The 22,529-nt window shown below is 38.8% G+C and overlaps 1 protein-coding gene across 1 annotated transcript in view; it reads left to right on the top strand.

Annotated features, from left to right (window-relative positions):
• LOC139322104 (immunoglobulin lambda-1 light chain-like) overlaps nt 1-21,330 on the top strand; it is a 526,174-nt gene extending 504,844 nt beyond the window's left edge. Inside the window, exons 3-7 of the mRNA XM_070951087.1 lie at nt 10,647-10,682; nt 13,428-13,736; nt 16,190-16,214; nt 16,490-16,542; nt 20,366-21,330. Coding sequence (XP_070807188.1) covers nt 10,647-10,682; nt 13,428-13,736; nt 16,190-16,214; nt 16,490-16,542; nt 20,366-20,685 — 743 coding nt within the window. The 3' untranslated portion in view covers nt 20,686-21,330. The remainder of the gene's footprint in view (nt 1-10,646; nt 10,683-13,427; nt 13,737-16,189; nt 16,215-16,489; nt 16,543-20,365) is intronic.
• Nucleotides 21,331-22,529: the final 1,199 nt, after the last annotated feature.

Raw genomic sequence — 22,529 nt, 5'->3', positions numbered from 1 at the left:
TGAATTTCAAGAACAGATCCAGTGCATTGGGTTAAATTCATCAGAAACAATAAGAGCATAGACAAAACTTCAGTAACCTGTCACATTTCTTAAACATAGTTTATTTATTATATAAACTGCCAAAGCAGTTCTCGAAGGACCTGAGATCTTTCTCAATCACCAACAGGTCCTTCTTTGATGACTCTGAAAATGGATCATTGGGGTTTTCTTTCCCAAAATGCATTCCATGGGATTTAAGGAACTTGAAACAACCTTGTTAAGGACACCACTGTTGCTCTATCTGAAGAACATCAAGAGAGAGAAGGTTTTTGTATAGCCATGTATCACTGTGGTGGATATTCGGAGGAGGAACCCAGCTAACCGTCACAGGTAAGTCAATGAATTGATCCCAAATCTTTCTTTCCACATGTAATATTTTCATTTTTTCCTCTTTTTCCTCTTCTTTCCCTACTTTGACTCCATGCACTTTGATTTTAGGGTTGTTTTTGATTCAACAATGATGATCGGGTTTTTTTTCAATGAAAACTGAACATTTAGCCCAGGTCAGGACAGGTAGATTCGAATCCTTATGATTTCATTTTCCCTGTTCGCAGAGACACTTTGATTTTCATGACCAGGTTCAATGCGATCTTGAGAAATCTCACTGGCGGCTACTTTTATCCTCAGGCATAATTTTCCTGTGGATTAAAAGATGAATCTGTATTGTGTTCTCTTCAATGGAACTGAATGAAATTGGCTGAAAGTCTGCTTTTATCACTCTGTGTTTAGATGTTCCAAGTGGATTTAAGGAAGCCAAAATAGGATACATTGTCAATCTGATCTTTTGCTTTATCATTTGGTTTAAAAAAACATCTCCAGCTTCTGAAAAAGACAAGACAGAGATTTTAATCTCCGGTCATCAAAATTACATTAAAATGTTGGGATGTCTGATCAACCATTCATCATTCATTCCAACGGCCAAATCAGTCAATGCAAGGAGTTCAATCTTTGCTACAAATCCTGATGTTTCCTTCTTCTTTTTCTCTTGTTTTGCTTATTTATTTATTTATTTTTTATTTGATTTATATGCCGCCCTTCTCCGGAGACTCAGGGCGGCTTACAATGCGTTAAGCAATAGCCTTCATCCTTTTGTATATTTATACAAAGTCAGCTTATTGCCCCCACAAACTGGGTCCTCAATTTACCAACCTTAGAAAGGATGGAAGGCTGAGTCAACCCTGAGCTTGGGGAGATTCGAATTAGCAGTAATTGCAGGCAGCTGAATGATAATAACAGGCTCTTAGTCTGCTGCGCCACCAGGCTCTTAACATAATTTGTTCAAGTTTACTCTAGCCGCCCAACTCCAATGGATTCTGGTCAGTGATCTCCCTTGGATTGAAAGGGGATCTGCAGCAGGATCTAACATTAGATCTCGGGTTAGATTTAGAGCTACGATGGTGATTGTCCAAATTATCCGCCTTTCAGAAAAATATTCCATGCCACAAAGTTAACTCTCAGATTCTATGCATAAGAGATACCATATGGATATGATGTGTGCTATTAAATAAATAGCATATGGATTCGGGGAGATACCAGGCACATTCCCATCTCTCTTTGGCTCAAGTTTGCAGAAATGGATATGTGATTGAACCATCAATTTCTCAGTTGGCGGAGGCTCAAAGTGGTGAATGAATGTGGTGTGATTGTGAAGGAAACAGAAGTGGCATTGATCCCTTGTGGTGGAATGATTGCCTATCCAACTTTCACTTCAGAAAGTTCCACCAGAGTTTGGTCAAATTATCTTTTCCTATTTTGTCCAAACTAATAAGATCAACCACCAAAATAAGTAACCTCTTATCAAGTGAAAGATGTATTTGTGGGGGACATCTCTTAGAAATGTTTCTGGTGGCATGCATGTCATATGTATTCTTTCAATTTGATGACTTGGGAGAAGGAGATCAAAACAGCATTTTGTCAATGTTGGGCTATGGGAACCAACTCATAATGATATATCAATTCGTCTCTCATCAAGTTGGAATCCAACATAAATTGGACACCTCTAAGACATTATCTACATAATATCAAAAGAAATCTGGGTTTAGTGCTGTTTGAACTATCACTAAATAAATGGTTAAAAACCAAGGACTATCTACCTGGTTTCCCCGAAAATAAGACCCTGTCTTATATTTTTTTGAACCTGGCCTTATTCCCATGCGCTCAAAAGCCTGATTGGGCTTATTATCAGGGGGTGTCTTATTTTGGGGAAAACAGGATATCTATCTATCTATCTATCTATCTATCTATCTATCTATCTATCTACCTTGTTTCCCCCAAAATAAGACCCTGTCTTATATTTTTTTTGAACCCTGAAATAAGCGCTTGGCCTTATTGCTATGCGCTCAAAAGCCTGAATGAGCTTATTATCAGGGGGTGTCTTATTTTGGGGAAAACAGGGTATCTATCTCTCTATCTATCTATCTATTTATCTATCTATCTATCTATCTATCTATCTATCTATCTATCTATCTATCTACTGTGTTTCCCCAAAAATAAGACCCTGTCTTATATTTTTTTTGAACCCTGAAATAAGCGCTTGGCCTTATTGCTATGCGCTCAAAAGCCTGAATGAGCTTATTATCAGGGGGTGTCTTATTTTGGGGAAAACAGGGTATCTATCTCTCTATCTATCTATCTATTTATCTATCTATCTATCTATCTATCTATCTATCTATCTATCTATCTATCTACTGTGTTTCCCCAAAAATAAGACCCTGTCTTATATTTTTTTTGAACCCTGAAATAAGTGCTTGGCCTTATTGCCATGCGCTCAAAAGCCCGATTGGGCTTATTATCAGGGGGTGTCTTATTTTGGGGGAAACAGGGTATCTATCTATCTATCTATCTATCTATCTATCTATCTATCTATCTATCTATCGACTGTGTTTCCCCAAAAATAAGACCCTGTCTTATATTTTTTTTGAACCCTGAAATAAGTGCTTGGCCTTATTGCCATGCGCTCAAAAGCCTGATTGGGCTTATTATCAGGGGGTGTCTTATTTTGGGGAAAACAGGGTATCTATCTCTCTATCTATCTATCTATTTATCTATCTATCTATCTATCTATCTATCTATCTATCTATCTATCTATCTATCTACTGTGTTTCCCCAAAAATAAGACCCTGTCTTATATTTTTTTTGAACCCTGAAATAAGTGCTTGGCCTTATTGCCATGCGCTCAAAAGCCCGATTGGGCTTATTATCAGGGGATGTCTTATTTTGGGGGAAACAGGGTATCTATCTATCTATCTATCTATCTATCTATCTATCTACTGTGTTTCCCTGAAAATAAGACCCTGTCTTATATTTTTTTTGAACCCTGAAATAAGTGCTTGGCCTTATTGCCATGCGCTCAAAAGCCCGATTGGGCTTATTATCAGGGGGTGTCTTATTTTGGGGGAAACAGGGTATCTATCTATCTATCTATCTATCTATCTATCTATCTATCTATCTACTGTGTTTCCCCAAAAATAAGACCCTGTCTTATATTTTTTTTGAACCCTGAAATAAGTGCTTGGCCTTATTGCCATGCGCTCAAAAGCCTGATTGGGCTTATTATCAGGGGGTGTCTTATTTTGGGGAAAACAGGGTATCTATCTCTCTATCTATCTATCTATTTATCTATCTATCTATCTATCTATCTATCTATCTATCTATCTATCTATCTATCTATCTACTGTGTTTCCCCAAAAATAAGACCCTGTCTTATATTTTTTTTGAACCCTGAAATAAGTGCTTGGCCTTATTGCCATGCGCTCAAAAGCCCGATTGGGCTTATTATCAGGGGGTGTCTTATTTTGGGGGAAACAGGGTATCTATCTATCTATCTATCTATCTATCTATCTATCTATCTATCGACTGTGTTTCCCCAAAAATAAGACCCTGTCTTATATTTTTTTTGAACCCTGAAATAAGTGCTTGGCCTTATTGCCATGCGCTCAAAAGCCTGATTGGGCTTATTATCAGGGGGTGTCTTATTTTGGGGAAAACAGGGTATCTATCTCTCTATCTATCTATCTATTTATCTATCTATCTATCTATCTATCTATCTATCTATCTATCTATCTATCTATCTATCTACTGTGTTTCCCCAAAAATAAGACCCTGTCTTATATTTTTTTTGAACCCTGAAATAAGTGCTTGGCCTTATTGCCATGCGCTCAAAAGCCCGATTGGGCTTATTATCAGGGGATGTCTTATTTTGGGGGAAACAGGGTATCTATCTATCTATCTATCTATCTATCTATCTATCTATCTACTGTGTTTCCCTGAAAATAAGACCCTGTCTTATATTTTTTTTGAACCCTGAAATAAGTGCTTGGCCTTATTGCCATGCGCTCAAAAGCCCGATTGGGCTTATTATCAGGGGGTGTCTTATTTTGGGGGAAACAGGGTATCTATCTATCTATCTATCTATCTATCTATCTATCTATCTATCTACTGTGTTTCCCCAAAAATAAGACCCTGTCTTATATTTTTTTTGAACCCTGAAATAAGTGCTTGGCCTTATTGCCATGCGCTCAAAAGCCTGATTGGGCTTATTATCAGGGGGTGTCTTATTTTGGGGAAAACAGGGTATCTATCTCTCTATCTATCTATCTATTTATCTATCTATCTATCTATCTATCTATCTATCTATCTATCTATCTATCTATCTACTGTGTTTCCCCAAAAATAAGACCCTGTCTTATATTTTTTTTGAACCCTGAAATAAGTGCTTGGCCTTATTGCCATGCGCTCAAAAGCCTGATTGGGCTTATTATCAGGGGGTGTCTTATTTTGGGGGAAACAGGGTATCTATCTATCTATCTATCTATCTATCTATCTATCTATCTATCTATCTATCTACTGTGTTTCCCCAAAAATAAGACCCTGTCTTATATTTTTTTTGAACCCTGAAATAAGTGCTTGGCCTTATTGCCATGCGCTCAAAAGCCCGATTGGGCTTATTATCAGGGGGTGTCTTATTTTGGGGGAAACAGGGTATCTATCTATCTATCTATCTATCTATCTATCTATCTATCTACTGTGTTTCCCCAAAAATAAGACCCTGTCTTATATTTTTTTTGAACCCTGAAATAAGTGCTTGGCCTTATTGCCATGCGCTCAAAAGCCTGATTGGGCTTATTATCAGGGGGTGTCTTATTTTGGGGAAAACAGGGTATCTATCTCTCTATCTATCTATCTATTTATCTATCTATCTATCTATCTATCTATCTATCTACTGTGTTTCCCCAAAAATAAGACCCTGTCTTATATTTTTTTTGAACCCTGAAATAAGTGCTTGGCCTTATTGCCATGCGCTCAAAAGCCCGATTGGGCTTATTATCAGGGGATGTCTTATTTTGGGGGAAACAGGGTATCTATCTATCTATCTATCTATCTATCTATCTATCTATCTATCTATCTACTGTGTTTCCCTGAAAATAAGACCCTGTCTTATATTTTTTTTGAACCCTGAAATAAGTGCTTGGCCTTATTGCCATGCGCTCAAAAGCCCGATTGGGCTTATTATCAGGGGGTGTCTTATTTTGGGGGAAACAGGGTATCTATCTATCTATCTATCTATCTATCTATCTATCTATCTACTGTGTTTCCCCAAAAATAAGACCCTGTCTTATATTTTTTTTGAACCCTGAAATAAGTGCTTGGCCTTATTGCCATGCGCTCAAAAGCCTGATTGGGCTTATTATCAGGGGGTGTCTTATTTTGGGGAAAACAGGGTATCTATCTCTCTATCTATCTATCTATTTATCTATCTATCTATCTATCTATCTATCTATCTATCTATCTATCTATCTACTGTGTTTCCCCAAAAATAAGACCCTGTCTTATATTTTTTTTGAACCCTGAAATAAGTGCTTGGCCTTATTGCCATGCGCTCAAAAGCCTGATTGGGCTTATTATCAGGGGGTGTCTTATTTTGGGGGAAACAGGGTATCTATCTATCTATCTATCTATCTATCTATCTATCTACTGTGTTTCCCCAAAAATAAGACCCTGTCTTATATTTTTTTTGAACCCTGAAATAAGTGCTTGGCCTTATTGCCATGCGCTCAAAAGCCTGATTGGGCTTATTATCAGGGGGTGTCTTATTTGGGGGGAAACAGGGTATCAATGTTATCAGTCTTGTCAGTGGTGGGTTGCTACCAGTTCGCCCAGGATCGGGCAGCAGGAGGCTCCGCCCACCCGCCCGGACACTTCTGCGCATGTGCAGAAGCATTGTGCGCAAGCCCACAAGCGAACTGGTAGCGACGGGAATTTGAAACCCACTACTGGTCTTGTTACTCGGTCCATGTTATATTTCAGTCTTAAGATTCAGTGTGGAACTTCATGAGATCTTCCTCTCTTCCAGGTCAGCCCACCGTATCGCCTTCGGTGCAAGTGTTTGCTCCTTCCCAGGAAGAGGTCAGAAATCCGAACCCATATACATTCGTGTGTCTCCTAACCGAATTTTACCCTCCTGCATTCGAATTGCAATGGAAGGTCGATGATAAAGTGATAACCTCTGGAGTGGAGACTACCAAAGCCAGCAAGCAAGATGGCAAATATCTTGCCAGCAGTTACATGAAATTGACTGAGGCTGAGTATCGAGACCATAAGGCTGTCACCTGTGAAGTGACACATGACAGTAAGACCATTGCAAAGTCTGTGTCGAAATCTGGAAGTTGTTAACTCTAACATGAATTCCTTTCCTGCCATCAGGAAGGAGAAATGAGTCCCTTCTCCTGGGCTCTCGTTCATTCTTTCCTAAACTTAGTTTGATCAATAATATCTCTTTCTAACCCATGTAGTTACACCCTTTGTAGCCCCTCCATGCCTTCGCCCTTGAAATCGATCCCCCTCCCCACCTTTTGATTCTAGTATTAGATTCTACTGTCAGCATATTAATAAAGATGGATGTATTTCATTTCTGTGAGTGTCTTTAGCAAATTTATGAAGAATACCAAACAATATAAGCTTTCCTATCTTGGAGGGAAAGGTGGTCTGTTCCCAAGATCCTATTTCACACAATTAACCACATTCAATGGGGGGGGGGATAGGTTGATTCTCTTGGAGATATCATGAAGCATCATCGGCTTTGGATTCCCTGCGTGGGTATTACATCAAATTGATACATGAATTGTTCTCAACTTTGAAATAAAAATGCCTTCTTCTTTAGTCGTAATGCTAGGAGTTTTGGGAAGATATGGGATGATAGAGGTTCTTTCAATAATTCTAAACAGCCCTCCAGCAGATATCAATATAGGATTGGATGGAATTGGACATCTCAGTCTATCTATCATCATCATCATATCTATCTATCTATCTATCTATCTATCTATCTATCTATCCATCCATCCATCCATCCATCCATCCATCCATCCATCTATCCATCTATCCATCTATCATCCATCTATCTAGCTATCTATTTATCTGTCTGTCTGTCTATCATCTATCTATCATCTACCTACCTACCTACCTACTTACCTATCAGTGGTGGGTTTCAAATTTTTTTTACTACCGGTTCTGTGGGTGTGGTTTGGTGGGCTTGGCATGGCTTGGTGGGCATGGCTTGGTGGGTATGACAGGGGAAGGATACTGTAAAATCTCCATTCCCTCCACAATCCAGGGGAAAGTTACTGCAAAATCCCCATTTCCTCCTGATCAGCTGGGACTCGGGAGGCAGAGAATAGATGGCGGAGGGGCCAGTCAGAGGTGGTATTTACCGATTCTCCAAACTATTCAAAATTTCCACTACCGGTTCTTCAGAACTGGTCAGAACCTGCTGAAACCCACCTCTGCTACCTATTTATTATCTATCATCTATCATCTATCATCTATCTGTCTGTCTATCTATCTATCTATCTATCTATCTATCTATCTATCTACTATATCGCATGTCACAAAGTGTAAAAATACAGCACACTATTAATTCAAGCCAAAAGTGACATATATAAAAGGGAAAAATACCAGTTACAAAAAAACCCTCCAATCTAGGTCAGATTCTGTTGGGGATATCAAGAAGCATCATCTGGTTTTGGATCCCTACATTGGTATTGCAATACATTCACACATGAATTCTTCTCAAGTTTGAAATGAAAATGCCTTGTTCTTTAGTATTAATGCCAACAGATTTTGGAATATGAGATCACCATGTCCCTTCCAATAACTCCTCATTCGCCAATTGATATAGAGTAAATATATGGTTGAACTACTATCTCTCAAGCCACCAAGTGTAAAAATACACTATACCATTAATTCATGCAAAAATTGGCATTATGAACATATATAAAAGGAAGAAATCTTCTAAAGTTGACAATTCGTGGAAGGCTAGAAGGAAATATCTGGCCATTGGCTTCAAAATACCTGGGTATTGGTCATTTAATAAGAGTACTTCCATCCTTTCATCAACAATGACCCAAGAGTTGATCCAATTCAGGAATGGGTGTTTTAGCTTTGATTGACAGTGCAAGTACAGAGGGCATTTTTAAAGCACCCTGTGTTGAAATAGCTGACCAATAAAGCTGATAAATAAATAATGATTGAATGAATGAAGTGGACTCCACCTCTAGGTTTGAGCAAATACATATTCAATTCATCATATGGAAGATGGACAAAAAGACCAGCTGTCACCAGACCAGAATCTAGCTAGGAAACCTACATGCAAAGGCAGGTTTAATTGTTTCATATGGACTGCTTGCAATTTCAAAACTATTTGGAGATGATTAATATCCATTGGTCTGGTTGAACCCGGTTAAGCCCTTCACGAGATGTTTATTTTGTCATTGGACTGAGTTAATTCCTTGTTGCTGAGGACAACATAAGAAATAGCAGATAGGGGAAGCATCATGGATGGGTTTCAAGGATCCACCTTGTTGTTAGTTGCGAAGTTGTATCCGACTCATCGCGACCCTATGGACAATGTTCCTCCAGGCCTTCCTGTCCTCTACCATCCTCTGAAGCCCATTTAAGCTCACGCCGACTTCTTCAGTGACTCCATCCGGCCACCTCGTTCTCTGCCGTCCCCTTCTTCTTTTGCCCTCCATCGTTCCCAGCATTAGGTTCTTCTCCAGGGAGTCCTTCCTTCTCCTTAGGTGGCCCAAGTATTTGAGTTTCCTCTTCAGGATCTGGCCTTCTCAAGAGCAGTCAGGGTTGATCTCCTCCAGGACTGACCGGTTTGATCACCACGCAGTCCAAGGGACTCGCAGGAATCTTCTCCAGCACCAGAGTTCAAAGGCCTTGATTCTTTGGCGCTCAGCCTTCCTTATAGTCCAACTTTCCCAGCCCTACATTGCAACTGGGAAAATCAGGATCCACGTAGGCCTCCGAATTCTTTTCAGATCTATGAATCACTGACTCAAAAATTGCATTTCCACTTTTTCAGGAAAAAAATCCCTGGAAGAAGATCGGAGATCTTAGCAGATAGTGTCCCTATCCCGTCCCTATCCCATCATCAGAGACTTCCCCAGACTCCAGGACTGGCCCATGTTCCTCCCCAACCTCCTCACTGTCTGAGTCTGCCACCGGCTCCACTAGCCGCTGTCAGGCCACAACAATAACATCCCAATTCCACAATGGAGCATTGTGCATGAAAGCACCATGGGTCGATATTTAGGAACTACCTAGACAACCCAGAATCTTTTAAAATCTATGAATTTTAGGACTTGATTGCAGAGCCTCAATAGTTGGCTCACTCAAGGAAAAAAAAAAAACCTGGATCAGAGCCATGTGACTCATAGGTCTCCATATGTCAAAATGTATTTTACAAGCTACTGAAATTTCCATGAAAGTCTACATTCTAAAGGCCATCACAAAACCACCTTCCAAATCTCCACTCCAGGCAAAATCTTGACACAACGCACTTATATTTACGGTTAAGGAAACCTGCAGATAAGCATGCAGAGAATTCCTAGTCTTCCAGAAAAATTGTCCTTCTTAGGAATTCAACTGGAAGACCTGAATAGAAGCAGGCATATCCCATGGTCCAGGACCTTCTTGGAAGCGTTCTTCATATAAGGTATCCTGAGACATATAAAGCTATCTATCCCACATCATTCACTGAGCTTTCAACCTCAAGGCCATTTATATTCAGAGGAAGTCAGAATCAGATAAGGGTCACTTCCTGGAGGTCCATTTTCTGAAGGATCTATTACTATTCTTAATGGTGGACTACAAAAATCATAATACAGTGATCAAGCTGAATTTCAAGAACAGATCCAGTGCATTGGGTTAAATTCATCAGAAACAATAAGAGCATAGACAAAACTTCAGTAACCTGTCACACTTCTTAAACATAGTTTATTTATTATATAAACTGCCAAAGCTGCAGACATCTGAGTGTTTTTCACCTAATCTAGAAGGAATAAAAGTTCTCATCTACCATCTGTTTGTATCCAGAAAGGACTCGCTTCCAGAATGGAAGTTCTCGAAGGACCTGAGATCTTTCTCAATCACCAACAGGTCCTTCTTTGATGACTCTGAAAATGGATCATTGGGGTTTTCTTTCCCAAAATGCATTCCATGGGATTTAAGGAACTTGAAACAACCTTGTTAAGGACACCACTGTTGCTCTATCTGAAGAACATCAAGAGAGAGAAGGTTTTTGTATAGCCATGTATCACTGTGGTGGATATTCGGAGGAGGAACCCAGCTAACCGTCACAGGTAAGTCAATGAATTGATCCCAAATCTTTCTTTCCACATGTAATATTTTCATTTTTTCCTCTTCTTTCCCTACTTTGACTCCATGCACTTTGATTTTAAGGTTGTTTTTGATTCAACAATGATGATTGGTTTTTTTTTTCAATGAAAACTGAACATTTAGCCCAGGTCAGGACAGGTAGATTCGAATCCTTATGATTTCATCTTCCTGTTCGCAGAGACACTTTGATTTTCATGACCAGGTTCAATGAGATCTTGAGAAATCTCACTGGCGGCTACTTTTATCCTCAGGCATAATTTTCCTGTGGATTAAAAGATGAATCTGTATTGTGTTCTCTTCAATGGAACTGAATGGGATTGGCTGAAAGTCTGCTTTTATCACTCTGTGTTTATATGTTCCAAGTGGATTTAAGGAAGCCAAAATAGGATACATTGTCAATCTGATCCTTTGCTTTATCATTTGGTTTAAAAAAATATCTCCATCTTCTGAAAAAGACAAGACGGAGATTTTAATCTCCGGTCATCAAAATTACATTAAAATGTTGGGATGTCTGATCAACCATTCATCATTCATTCCAACAGCCAAATCAGTCAATGCAAGGAGTTCAATCTTTGCTACAAATCCTGATGTTTCCTTTTTCTTTTTCTCTTGTTTTGCTTATTTATTCAAGTTTTTTGTAGCCACTTACTTCCAATGGACTCTGTGCTGTGATTTCTCTTTGATCGAAAAGGAATCAGCCACATGATATACTACTAAATCTAGGGTTAGATTTAGAGATATGGAGGCGGTGGTCCAAATGATGCACTTCCAGCTTTGCAAAAATATTCAGATTCAGACACAACCTGGGGAAATGTTATAATGATATAAGCATCTCTTAGATTGACTGGATAAATGGAGTGGATAGCCACAACCATAGGTTCGGAAGGGACCATTTCTCAACGGATCAAATTTGCAGAAATGGATCTGTGAATGTGAAGGGGTAAATGAATGTGGTATGATTGTGAAGGAAACAGAAGTGGTATCTCACCAATGTGTTGGGTTTCCAACTTTTGTTTCAGGAAGATATAGGGAGGTTTGGTCAAATTGTCTTCTCCTATTTTGTCCAAACTGATCATATCAACTACTTTGTATTGAACAATAATTCTTGTTTAGTCTCCTCAAAATTTAGAAACTGGGATAAGACTTCAATTCCAATTATTTTACACAAATAAGTAGCATAGCATGCGAGGAAAGAACTAAAACCTTTCATGTTATCTCTTTTGGAGATGTTCAGAGTTTTGATATTTTTCTCCTGTGTGTGTTAAACAACTGATGAAAGAATTTAAATCCTAAATATTTCTTTCAGAGGTTAACTTGAGATAGGTCCCTTAAAGAATGAATTAACTGAGTGGGGAAAAATGACTAACCTTTTATAAAGAATAAGATGACTTTGTGAGGGACATCTGCAAGAAATGTTTCTTGTGGCATGCGTGCATTCTTTAATTCAATGTCTTGGAATAAGTAATGCTCAGAAGAAATGCTGAATGTTACTTCAATATTTGGCCCTGGGAACCAATGCAGAATGAGTTTTCAAATCATCACTCTTCCAAGTTGGCATCTGACATAAATTGGGGATCTTAAAGACGTTCTCCACAAAAGAAATCTGAGTTAGGAGATTGGACCACATTTTCTTTGGCATTGACTTTAACTGCTCTTAGAAAGTTGTGTGAACATGAAACTCAACTCTAAACATTTAAACAATTGAGTTTGAATGTTCCTGGAAAGTTGGTTTGACTTCAAAGAGAGATACAAATTCCATGAAACTCAACTCTGTTTCTGCCATTTAATTCTTTTGTGCAATAAAAATGTGTTTTGTAGTGGAAGGATTCATGTTTCTGTTCATGTGGTCGATTATTCTTACATGAAGAAGGAAACATCAACTTCATTCAGGAACTAAAAATAATTTATTTCTCTTCCTCTCTCTGAAACTCAGACATGTAGAGAGAGAAACGAACATGGGAGTAGGTGATATGAATATACAGAAGGCACTTAGTTTCTCATCTTCTTCCTGTCCTGGTAGACAAGAAAGAATTAATTAAACAAATCCAATTTATAATTGGCAAAATAAAGTTATTTGCAAGCTGTACTTCTCCTTAAGGCATGCTGTTGCCCAGATGTTCTCTTGATACAGCCTCCTTGGTCTTCTACAAAATGCAAAGAAAAATAAGATAATCAAAATGTTTTTCTAAGAAGAATAATTTTAAGTAGTAACTCCCCTGCTGCAAATACATGCAGATATTTCTAGGGGCGGCCATGCAAGAAATCTCACTCTGATGTAAAGCATTTCTGGTTCATAGAACTAACTACAAGAATTCTGGGGAGACTGCTACAATGGGAGATCAAATCATATCAAATCAAAACTTTGTTTAGGCTCCAAGACCAAACAGTAGGAATCTCTTTTGTCCATTCTATATAATAGCCGCCTGTGGTGTTAGGATTACCTTCTGAATGCCAAGGAAGTCCTCCAAACATCTCCTCTAGCATTTTTATAATGTTTTTCTCTCCCTTAAGAAGTGGGCCGTATAATTCTTACCATCTTAGTAATGTACTATTTTGAGAAATTTTGTCTTGATATTTTTCCCATTCCCTCCCCCACAGTCTTCATGAGGAAAATGATCTATACATTTATCCATCTAGGTACTCTTTTAATGCTGCGTTGAAGTTTTAAGATGCTGTGTAGAACCTCATGAGATCTTCTTTTCTTCCAGGTCAGGATCCAGTATCTCCTTCAGTCCAAGTCTTTGCTCCTTCTGAGCAAGAGATCAAAACCCAGAAGAAGGCCACTCTGGTATGTCTCCTAAGTGGCTTTCACCCACCTGCTTTCGAACTGAAATGGAAGGTTGATGGTACAGAGACCACCTCTGGAGTGGAGACAACCAAAGCCACCAAGCAGGGTGACATATACCTTGCCAGCAGTTACCTGACCAGGAGTGATTCCGACTATGGAGACCATAGATACGTCTGTGAAGTGAAACATAATGGAAAAACCTTTACAAAGGCTCTTACGGGATCTGGAAGTTGTTAACTCGGTCATGAGCCTTCTCCTGACCACAGACAGGAGGAAAGAGTCCCTTTTCTCATTCATTCTTTCCTAAGTTGAGCTTGATCAAGGAAGGTCTCTTCCTATGCCAAGTAGTTATACTCTTTGTATCCCCTCCGTGTTTCCATCCTTCAAATCAGTCCCCTCCTCTTTGATCTGTTAGATTCTACTGTCAGCACATTAATAAAGATGGATCTATTTCATTTGTGTGACTCTTTCATCAAATTTATGAAGAATAAGGAGTTGTATAAGCTTTCCTATCTTGGGGGGAAAATGGTCTTTTTCCAAGATCCTATTTCACACGGTTAACCCCATTTAATGGGGGGAAAATATCAGGTCTGATTCTCTTGGGGATATCAAGAAGTATCATTGGGTTTTGGATTCCCTCCATGGGTGTTACATCAAATTCACACATGAAATCTTCTCAATTCGAAATGAAAATGCCTTGGTTTTTTAATAGTAATGCTAGCAGATTTGGGAGGATATGGGATCATAGAGGTTCTTCCAATAATTCTAAACAGTCCTCCATCTGATATGAATTTAGGATTAGGTGGAATGGGACATTTCAATCCTATACACTCTATCTATCTATCTATCTATCTATCTATCTATCTATCTATCTATCTATCTATCTATCTATCTACTGTATCTATCTATCGATCGATCTATCTATCTATCTACTGTATCTATCTATCGATCTAACTATCTATCTACCTACCTACCTACCTACCTACCTACCTATCACCTATCTATTTTTCTATCTCTATTTCTATCTATCATCTATCTCTCTATCTATTATCTTTCTTCTATCTATCTCCACATACATACATACAAGTATCATCTATCTATCTCTAATCTTTCTTCAATCTCCCTCTCTCTCTATAATATCTATCTATGTATCTATCTATCTCTATTTCTATGGATCATCTATTATCTATCAGACCATCTGTCATCTGTCTAATCTCTCTCTCGTCATAAAGTGTAAAAATACAGTACACCATTAATTCATGTAAAAAGTGGCATTAGAAACATCTATAAAAGGAAGAAATCCTATAAAGTTAACAATTCATGGAAGGATTCAAGCAAGACTAGCAGTCAATATTTGGCCACTGGATTCAAAACACCTGGGTGTTGGTCATTTAATAAGAATACTTCCATTTCTTCATCCTGACTGGAGTTGATCGGGTTCAAAAATTGGTATTTAAGCTCTGGTTGACAGTTCAAGTCCAGAGGACACTTTTAGAATAACAGAGTTTGAAGGGACCTTAGAGATCTTCTAGTCCAATCCCTTGCCCAGGCAGGAAACGCTACACCACTTCAGACAAATGGTTATCCAATATCTTCTTAAAAACTTCCAGTGTTGGAGCATTTACAACTTCTGATGGTGATTTGTTCCACTGATTAATTGTTCTCACTGTCAGGAAATTTCTCCTTAGTTCTAAGTTGCTTCTCTCCTTGATTAGTTTCCACCCATTGCTTCTTGTCCTGCCTTCAGGTGCTTTGGAGAATAGTTTGACTCCCTCTTCTTTGTGGCAGCCCCTGAGATATTGGAACACTGCTATCATGTCACCCCTAGTCCTTCTTTTCATCAAACTAGACATATCCAGTTCCTGCAACCGTTCTTCATATGTTTTCAGAGATTCAATCTCCAGGTTTGAGCAAAAACATACCCAATCATCATATGGAAGACCAGAATATCAATTAATTGTCATTAGCTCAGAATCTAGCTAGGAAACTTACATGCAGAAACCAGGTTAATGGTTTCCAAGGGTCAGTTGCACATTCAAAGCTATTTGGAGGTGATTAATCTTCCATTGGCCAGGTTGAACTTGCTTAAGTGTTCACAAGATGTTTTTCTGTCATTCTTAAGAGTAAATTCCTCATTTTCTCAGGGTGAAATAAAAAAAGGAAAAAAGGAAACAACATTTAAGGAACCACCTCAGCATCCCAGATTCTTTTCACATCTATGAATCAATTCAAGTCCAACTGCAGTGGCTCAAAAGTTGCATTTCCATTCATTCAAGAGAATTGAATGAATTGTAACTCATCCTGAAAAATCTCAGTTGTCCTTATTAGAAATTCAGCCGGTAGAATCTGAATCCCAGCAGCCATAACCCATGGTCCAGGGCCTTCTTGGAAATGTTCTACATATAAGGTGTCCTGAGAAATTGAAAGCTATCTATCCTGCATAATTTCAAGATCAAGGACATTTAGAATCAGAAAACTGGTCCATGTTGGTGGATCTCCTCAACACATCTACCCAACAGATCTAGTGTATTGGCTTAACTTCATCAAAAACAATTAGAGCATAGACAAAACTTCAGTACCTACAAAGTAACTACTTGTCAGACTTCTTCAACATAGTTTATATTTGCTAAACTGGAAATGCTGCCAACACTTGAACTCCTTTCATATCACTCAATCTTGAAGAAATAAAGGTTCTCATCTACCATCTGTATCCAGAAAGCAATAATTTCAAGAATGGAACTTCTTGAGATCTTTATAAAACTCCAACGGGCCCTTCTTTTACTACTCTGAACATGGACTATTGGCTTCTCTTCCAAAATGCACGCCATGGGATTTAGGGAAATTGAAATAACCACGGCAAGGACATCAGCTGTTCTTTGATCTCCTGTCCTGTTCTAATAGGAAATTAGAGGTCTAGGATTTTCTCTCTTTAAAATCTCTGTGACTTTTTTTGCTATGAAATGACCCCAGGTTTTTGTATAGCTGTGCATCACTGTGGTATATCTTCGGAGAAGGAACCCAGCTAATTGTCACAGGTAAGTCAATGAATTGATCTCAAATCTCTCTTCCTGCATGTGGTATTTTCATTTTTTCATCTTTTATCACATCTTTACCTACTTTGACTTTGGGCGATTTGATCTTATCATTGCTTTTGATCCATCCATGGTGATGTTTTTCCATAAGAACTGAACATTGAGACCAGAGGAGGGCACCTTAATTCAAATCTGTGTTATTTCATCTTCGCTGTTCACAGCTATTACTTTGATTTTCATGATCAGGTTCAATGAGATCTCGAGAAATCTAACTTATGGCTACTTTTACACTCAGGAGTAACTATTCTTGGGGTTAAAGAAAAACCGAGAGATTCATTTCTATTATAATCTCTTTAACGGAACTGAATGAGGTTGACTGAAAATTTGATATTGTCATTGTGTGGTTCGATTTTCCAGGTAGAATTAAGTAAGCCAAAGTATGATATGCTATATTATCAATACGATACGTTGCTTGATTGTTTGGTAATCAAAACATTCCATCTTCTTAAAGCCATTGAGAGATAAGACAGAAGCGATTCAAAAGTATTGGGGACATTTTTTTAAAACTAACCTTATCAAAATTGCATAGGAATGTTGGCATGTTTGATCAACAGTCCATCATTCATTCCAAACTCAGTCCATGTAGGGAGTCAAATCTGCACTTCATATCTTGAGGTTTTCTTGTTTTATTTATTTATTTTTTAATTTGATTTATATGCCGCCCTTCTCCGGAGACTCAGGGCGGCTTACAATGCGTTAAGCAATAGCCTTCATTCTTTTGTATATTTATACAAAGTCAGCTTATTGCCCCCACAAACTGGGTCCTCAATTTACCTACCTTAGAAAGGATGGAAGGCTGAGTCAACCTTGAGCCTGGGGAGATTCGAACTAGCAGTAATTGCAGGCAGCTGAATGATAATAACAGGCTCTTAGTCTGCTGCGCCACCAGGCTCTTAACATAATTTGTTCAAGTTTACTCTAGCCGCCCAACTCCAATGGACTCTGGTCAGTGATCTCCCTTGGATTGAAAGGGGATCTGCAGCAGGATCTAACATTAGATCTCGGGTTAGATTTAGAGCTACGATGGTGATTGTCCAAATTATCCGCCTTTCAGAAAAATATTCAGATTCTGCCACAAAGTTAACTCTCAGATTCTATGCATAAGAGATACCATATGGATATGATGTGTGATATTAAATAAATAGCATATGGATTCGGGGAGATACCAGGCACATTCCCATCTCTCTTTGGCTCAAGTTTGCAGAAATGGATATGTGATTCAATTCATCTCTCATCAAGTTGGAATCCAACATAAATTGGACACCTCTAAGACATTATCTACATAATATCAAAAGAAATCTGGGTTAGGAGATTGTGAGATCAGAAGTTCATTTCATCAATACTGGGCTATGGGAACCATCTCACAATGAGTTTTTAACTCGTCTCTCATCAAGTTGGAATCCAACATAAATTGGAGACCTTTAAAACGTTTTGTAAAAAATATCAAAAGAAATCTGGGTTAGAAGATTGGACCATACATTGAGTTTAAATGCTCTTAGAAAGTTCTGTTGACATCCAAGAGACGTATACTTGCCATGAAACTCTATTTCTACCCTTTATTTCTCTTATACAGTACAAAAATGTGTTTTCCTTTTTCAATTAAAAAAAAAAGTGTTTTCCAGGAAAAAGATTCATGTTTTTGGAAAGGAGGTCATGTGATCAACTGTTCCACTATGAAGAAGGAACATCACTGCATTCAGGAACTAAAAATAATTTATTTCTCTTTCTCTCTTTCTGAAACTCACACACGCAAGGAGAGAAACCAGCAGGGGAGTGAGGATCTGAATATAAAGAAGGCACTTAATCTTTCTCCAGGCGTGGTAGAGAAAAAAATTAGTTAAACAATTATAATTCATAATTGTTAAAACTCAGGTCCTTTCCCTAAGGCTGAGTCAACCTTGAGCCTGGGGAGATTTGAACTAGCAGTAATTGCAGGCAGCTGAATGATAATAACAGGCTCTTAGTCTGCTGCGCCACCAGGCTCTTAACATAATTTGTTCAAGTTTACTCTAGCCGCCCAACTCCAATGGATTCTGGTCAGTGATCTCCCTTGGATTGAAAGGGGATCTGCAGCAGGATCTAACATTAGATCTCGGGTTAGATTTAGAGCTACGATGGTGATTGTCCAAATTATCCACCTTTCAGAAAAATATTCCATGCCACAAAGTTAACTCTCAGATTCTATGCATAAGAGATACCATATGGATATGATGTGTGCTATTAAATAAATAGCATATGGATTCGGGGAGATACCAGGCACATTCCCATCTTTCTTTGGCTCAAGTTTGCAGAAATGGATATGTGATTGAACCATCAATTTCTCAGTTGGCGGAGGCTCAAAGTGGTGAATGAATGTGGTGTGATTGGGAAGGAAACAGAAGTGGCATTGATCCCTTGTGGTGGAATGATTGCCTATCCAACTTTCACTTCAGAAAGTTCCACCAGAGTTTGGTCAAATTATCTTTTCCTATTTTGTCCAAACTAATAAGATCAACCACCAAAATAAGTAACCTCTTATCAAGTGAAAGATGTATTTGTGGGGGACATCTCTTAGAAATGTTTCTGGTGGCATGCATGTCATATGTATTCTTTCAATTTGATGACTTGGGAGAAGGAGATCAAAACAGCATTTTGTCAATGTTGGGCTATGGGAACCAACTCATAATGATATATCAATTCGTCTCTCATCAAGTTGGAATCCAACATAAATTGGACACCTCTAAGACATTATCTACATAATATCAAAAGAAATCTGGGTTTAGTGCTGTTTGAACTATCACTAAATAAATGGTTAAAAACCAAGGACTATCTACCTGGTTTCCCCGAAAATAAGACCCTGTCTTATATTTTTTTGAACCTGGCCTTATTCCCATGCGCTCAAAAGCCCGATTGGGCTTATTATCAGGGGGTGTCTTATTTTGGGGAAAACAGGATATCTATCTATCTATCTATCTATCTATCTATCTATCTATCTATCTACCTTGTTTCCCCCAAAATAAGACCCTGTCTTATATTTTTTTTGAACCCTGAAATAAGTGCTTGGCCTGATTGCTATGCGCTCAAAAGCCTGAATGAGCTTATTATCAGGGGGTGTCTTATTTTGGGGAAAACAGGGTATCTCTCTCTCTATCTATCTATCTATCTATCTATCTATCTATCTATCTATCTATCTACTGTGTTTCCCCAAAAATAAGACCCTGTCTTATATTTTTTTTGAACCCTGAAATAAGCGCTTGGCCTTATTGCTATGCGCTCAAAAGCCTGAATGAGCTTATTATCAGGGGGTGTCTTATTTTGGGGAAAACAGGGTATCTATCTCTCTATCTATCTATCTATTTATCTATCTATCTATCTATCTATCTATCTATCTATCTATCTATCTATCTACTGTGTTTCCCCAAAAATAAGACCCTGTCTTATATTTTTTTTGAACCCTGAAATAAGTGCTTGGCCTTATTGCCATGCGCTCAAAAGCCTGATTGGGCTTATTATCAGGGGATGTCTTATTTTGGGGGAAACAGGGTATCAATGTTATCAGTCTTGTCAGTGGTGGGTTGCTACCAGTTCGCCCAGGATCGGGCAGCAGGAGGCTCCGCCCACCCGCCCGGACACTTCTGCGCATGTGCAGAAGCATTGTGCGCAAGCCCACAAGCGAACTAGTAGCGACGGGAATTTGAAACCCACTACTGGTCTTGTTACTCGGTCCATGTTATATTTCAGTCTTAAGATTCAGTGTGGAACTTCATGAGATCTTCCTCTCTTCCAGGTCAGACCAACGTATCGCCTTCGGTGCAAGTGTTTGCTCCTTCCCAGGAAGAGGTCAGAAATCCGAACCCATATACATTCGTGTGTCTCCTAACCGAATTTTACCCTCCTGCATTCGAATTGCAATGGAAGGTCGATGATAAAGTGATAACCTCTGGAGTGGAGACCACCAAAGCCAGCAAGCAAGATGGCAAATATCTTGCCAGCAGTTACATGAAATTGACTGAGGCTGAGTATCGAGACCATAAGGCTGTCACCTGTGAAGTGACACATGACAGTAAGACCATTGCAAAGTCTGTGTCGAAATCTGGAAGTTGTTAACTCTAACATGAATTCCTTTCCTGCCATCAGGAAGGAGAAATGAGTCCCTTCTCCTGGGCTCTCGTTCATTCTTTCCTAAACTTAGTTTGATCAATAATATCTCTTTCTAACCCATGTAGTTACACCCTTTGTAGCCCCTCCATGCCTTCGCCCTTGAAATCGATCCCCCCACCACCTTTTGATTCTAGTATTAGATTCTACTGTCAGCATATTAATAAAGATGGATGTATTTCATTTCTGTGAGTGTCTTTAGATACGTCTGTGAAGTGAAACATAATGGAAAAACCTTTACAAAGGCTCTTACGGGATCTGGAAGTTGTTAACTCGGTCATGAGCCTTCTCCTGACCACAGACAGGAGGAAAGAGTCCCTTTTCTCATTCATTCTTTCCTAAGTTAAGCTTTTCAGGACCTGGAAGTTGCTAAATCCAACTTGTGTCCTTTCCTGCCATCCAGGCGGGAGAATAGAGTCCCTTCTCCTGGGCTCTCATTCATTCTTTCCTAAGCTTAGCTTGATCAAGAACATCTCTTTCTATCCTATGTAGTTACACTGTTTGTATCCCCTCCATGCCTTCGTCCTTCAGATCGATCCCCCACTTGATCTGTTAGATTTTTACTGTCAGCATATAAATAAAGATGGATCTATTTCATTGGTGCAATTGTTTTTATCAAATTTATGAAGAAGGGAAGTTGTGGGATGACAAGCTTTGTGATTTCAACACAATTCTGTTCTTTGGAGGTATCAGCCAGCTCCGACACAAGAGCTGAATCCCTTGGCATTGAAGAAAGGTTGCATCGAGTATCAGATGCTGTGATGTTTGTATACATTTATCCATTCGCACATGTTATTCCCTCCTTTTGTTCCAAATGATAGTGTATTACATTTATCTTCAAACAAGAGTCTTGGGAATGGGAAACAAGTAGACTTGGGAATGAATGGGGTGAAACTAGCAGATTGTTGATGCTTTCACCATCTCAACCAGGGTCTAAACCAGAGAGGTGGGTTTCAGCAGGTTCTGACCAGTTCTGGAGAATCGGTAGCGAAAATTTTGAGTAGTTTGGAGAACCGGTAAATACCACCTCTGACTGGCCCCGCCCCATCTATTCTCTGCCTCATGAGTCCCAGCTGTTCAGGAGGAAATGGGGATTTTGCAGTAACCTTCCCCTGGAGTGTGGTGGGAATGGAGATTTTACAGTATCCTTCCCCTGCCATGCCCACCAAGCCACACCCACAGAACCGATAGTAAAAAAAAAATTGAAACCCACCACTGCTCTAAACTAACATAAATATTGATGTTTCGATTTCCATTTCTGTGTTAATAAGGCCCCTCCTAAAGTCCAAAATCCCTCCCACGTAAGACAGCATGAAATGTAATTTCCAGTTCCATTTACATTTTCCGTTGCTTTAGTATAGGGTAAATCTATTGCTAAAAATTCAATTCAAAATGAATCTTTGATCAGGAAAGAGCCAGCTTCAAGACCCAACTTGTCTCACTGGGCTCACTTTTCCTATAAATATATAATCCTGATGGATTAAAAAAACCAATGTTTTATTCTACCAGCATCCTATAATCCTTGGCTCTTCAGATTCAAGATGAGAAAAGACCAATTGTAGACCTTACTACCAGCAAAGGTATCCCTTTCAAAGTTTTCAAGTGGTAGACTTCTTAAATCATATATGAGACCAGATAGGGTTGAATTAAAACTTTTGACTTTCCACCTACAGATTTTGGCTTCTCTCTGTGTCCATGAAACCAGCAGAAATTAAATTTCCCACACTGTTCCATCTTTCTCTTCAGATGGTTAAGGTTTTTTTAGACACAAAGAGACAGTTGTATTACCTGAT

This window comes from Pituophis catenifer, unplaced genomic scaffold (genome assembly GCF_029215685.1).
Source record: "Pituophis catenifer annectens isolate HBS135680 unplaced genomic scaffold, rPitCat1.0.hap2 SCAF_10, whole genome shotgun sequence".
Lineage (NCBI taxonomy): Eukaryota > Metazoa > Chordata > Lepidosauria > Squamata > Colubridae > Pituophis > Pituophis catenifer.
This window is presented reverse-complemented; position numbering and strand designations above follow the sequence as displayed.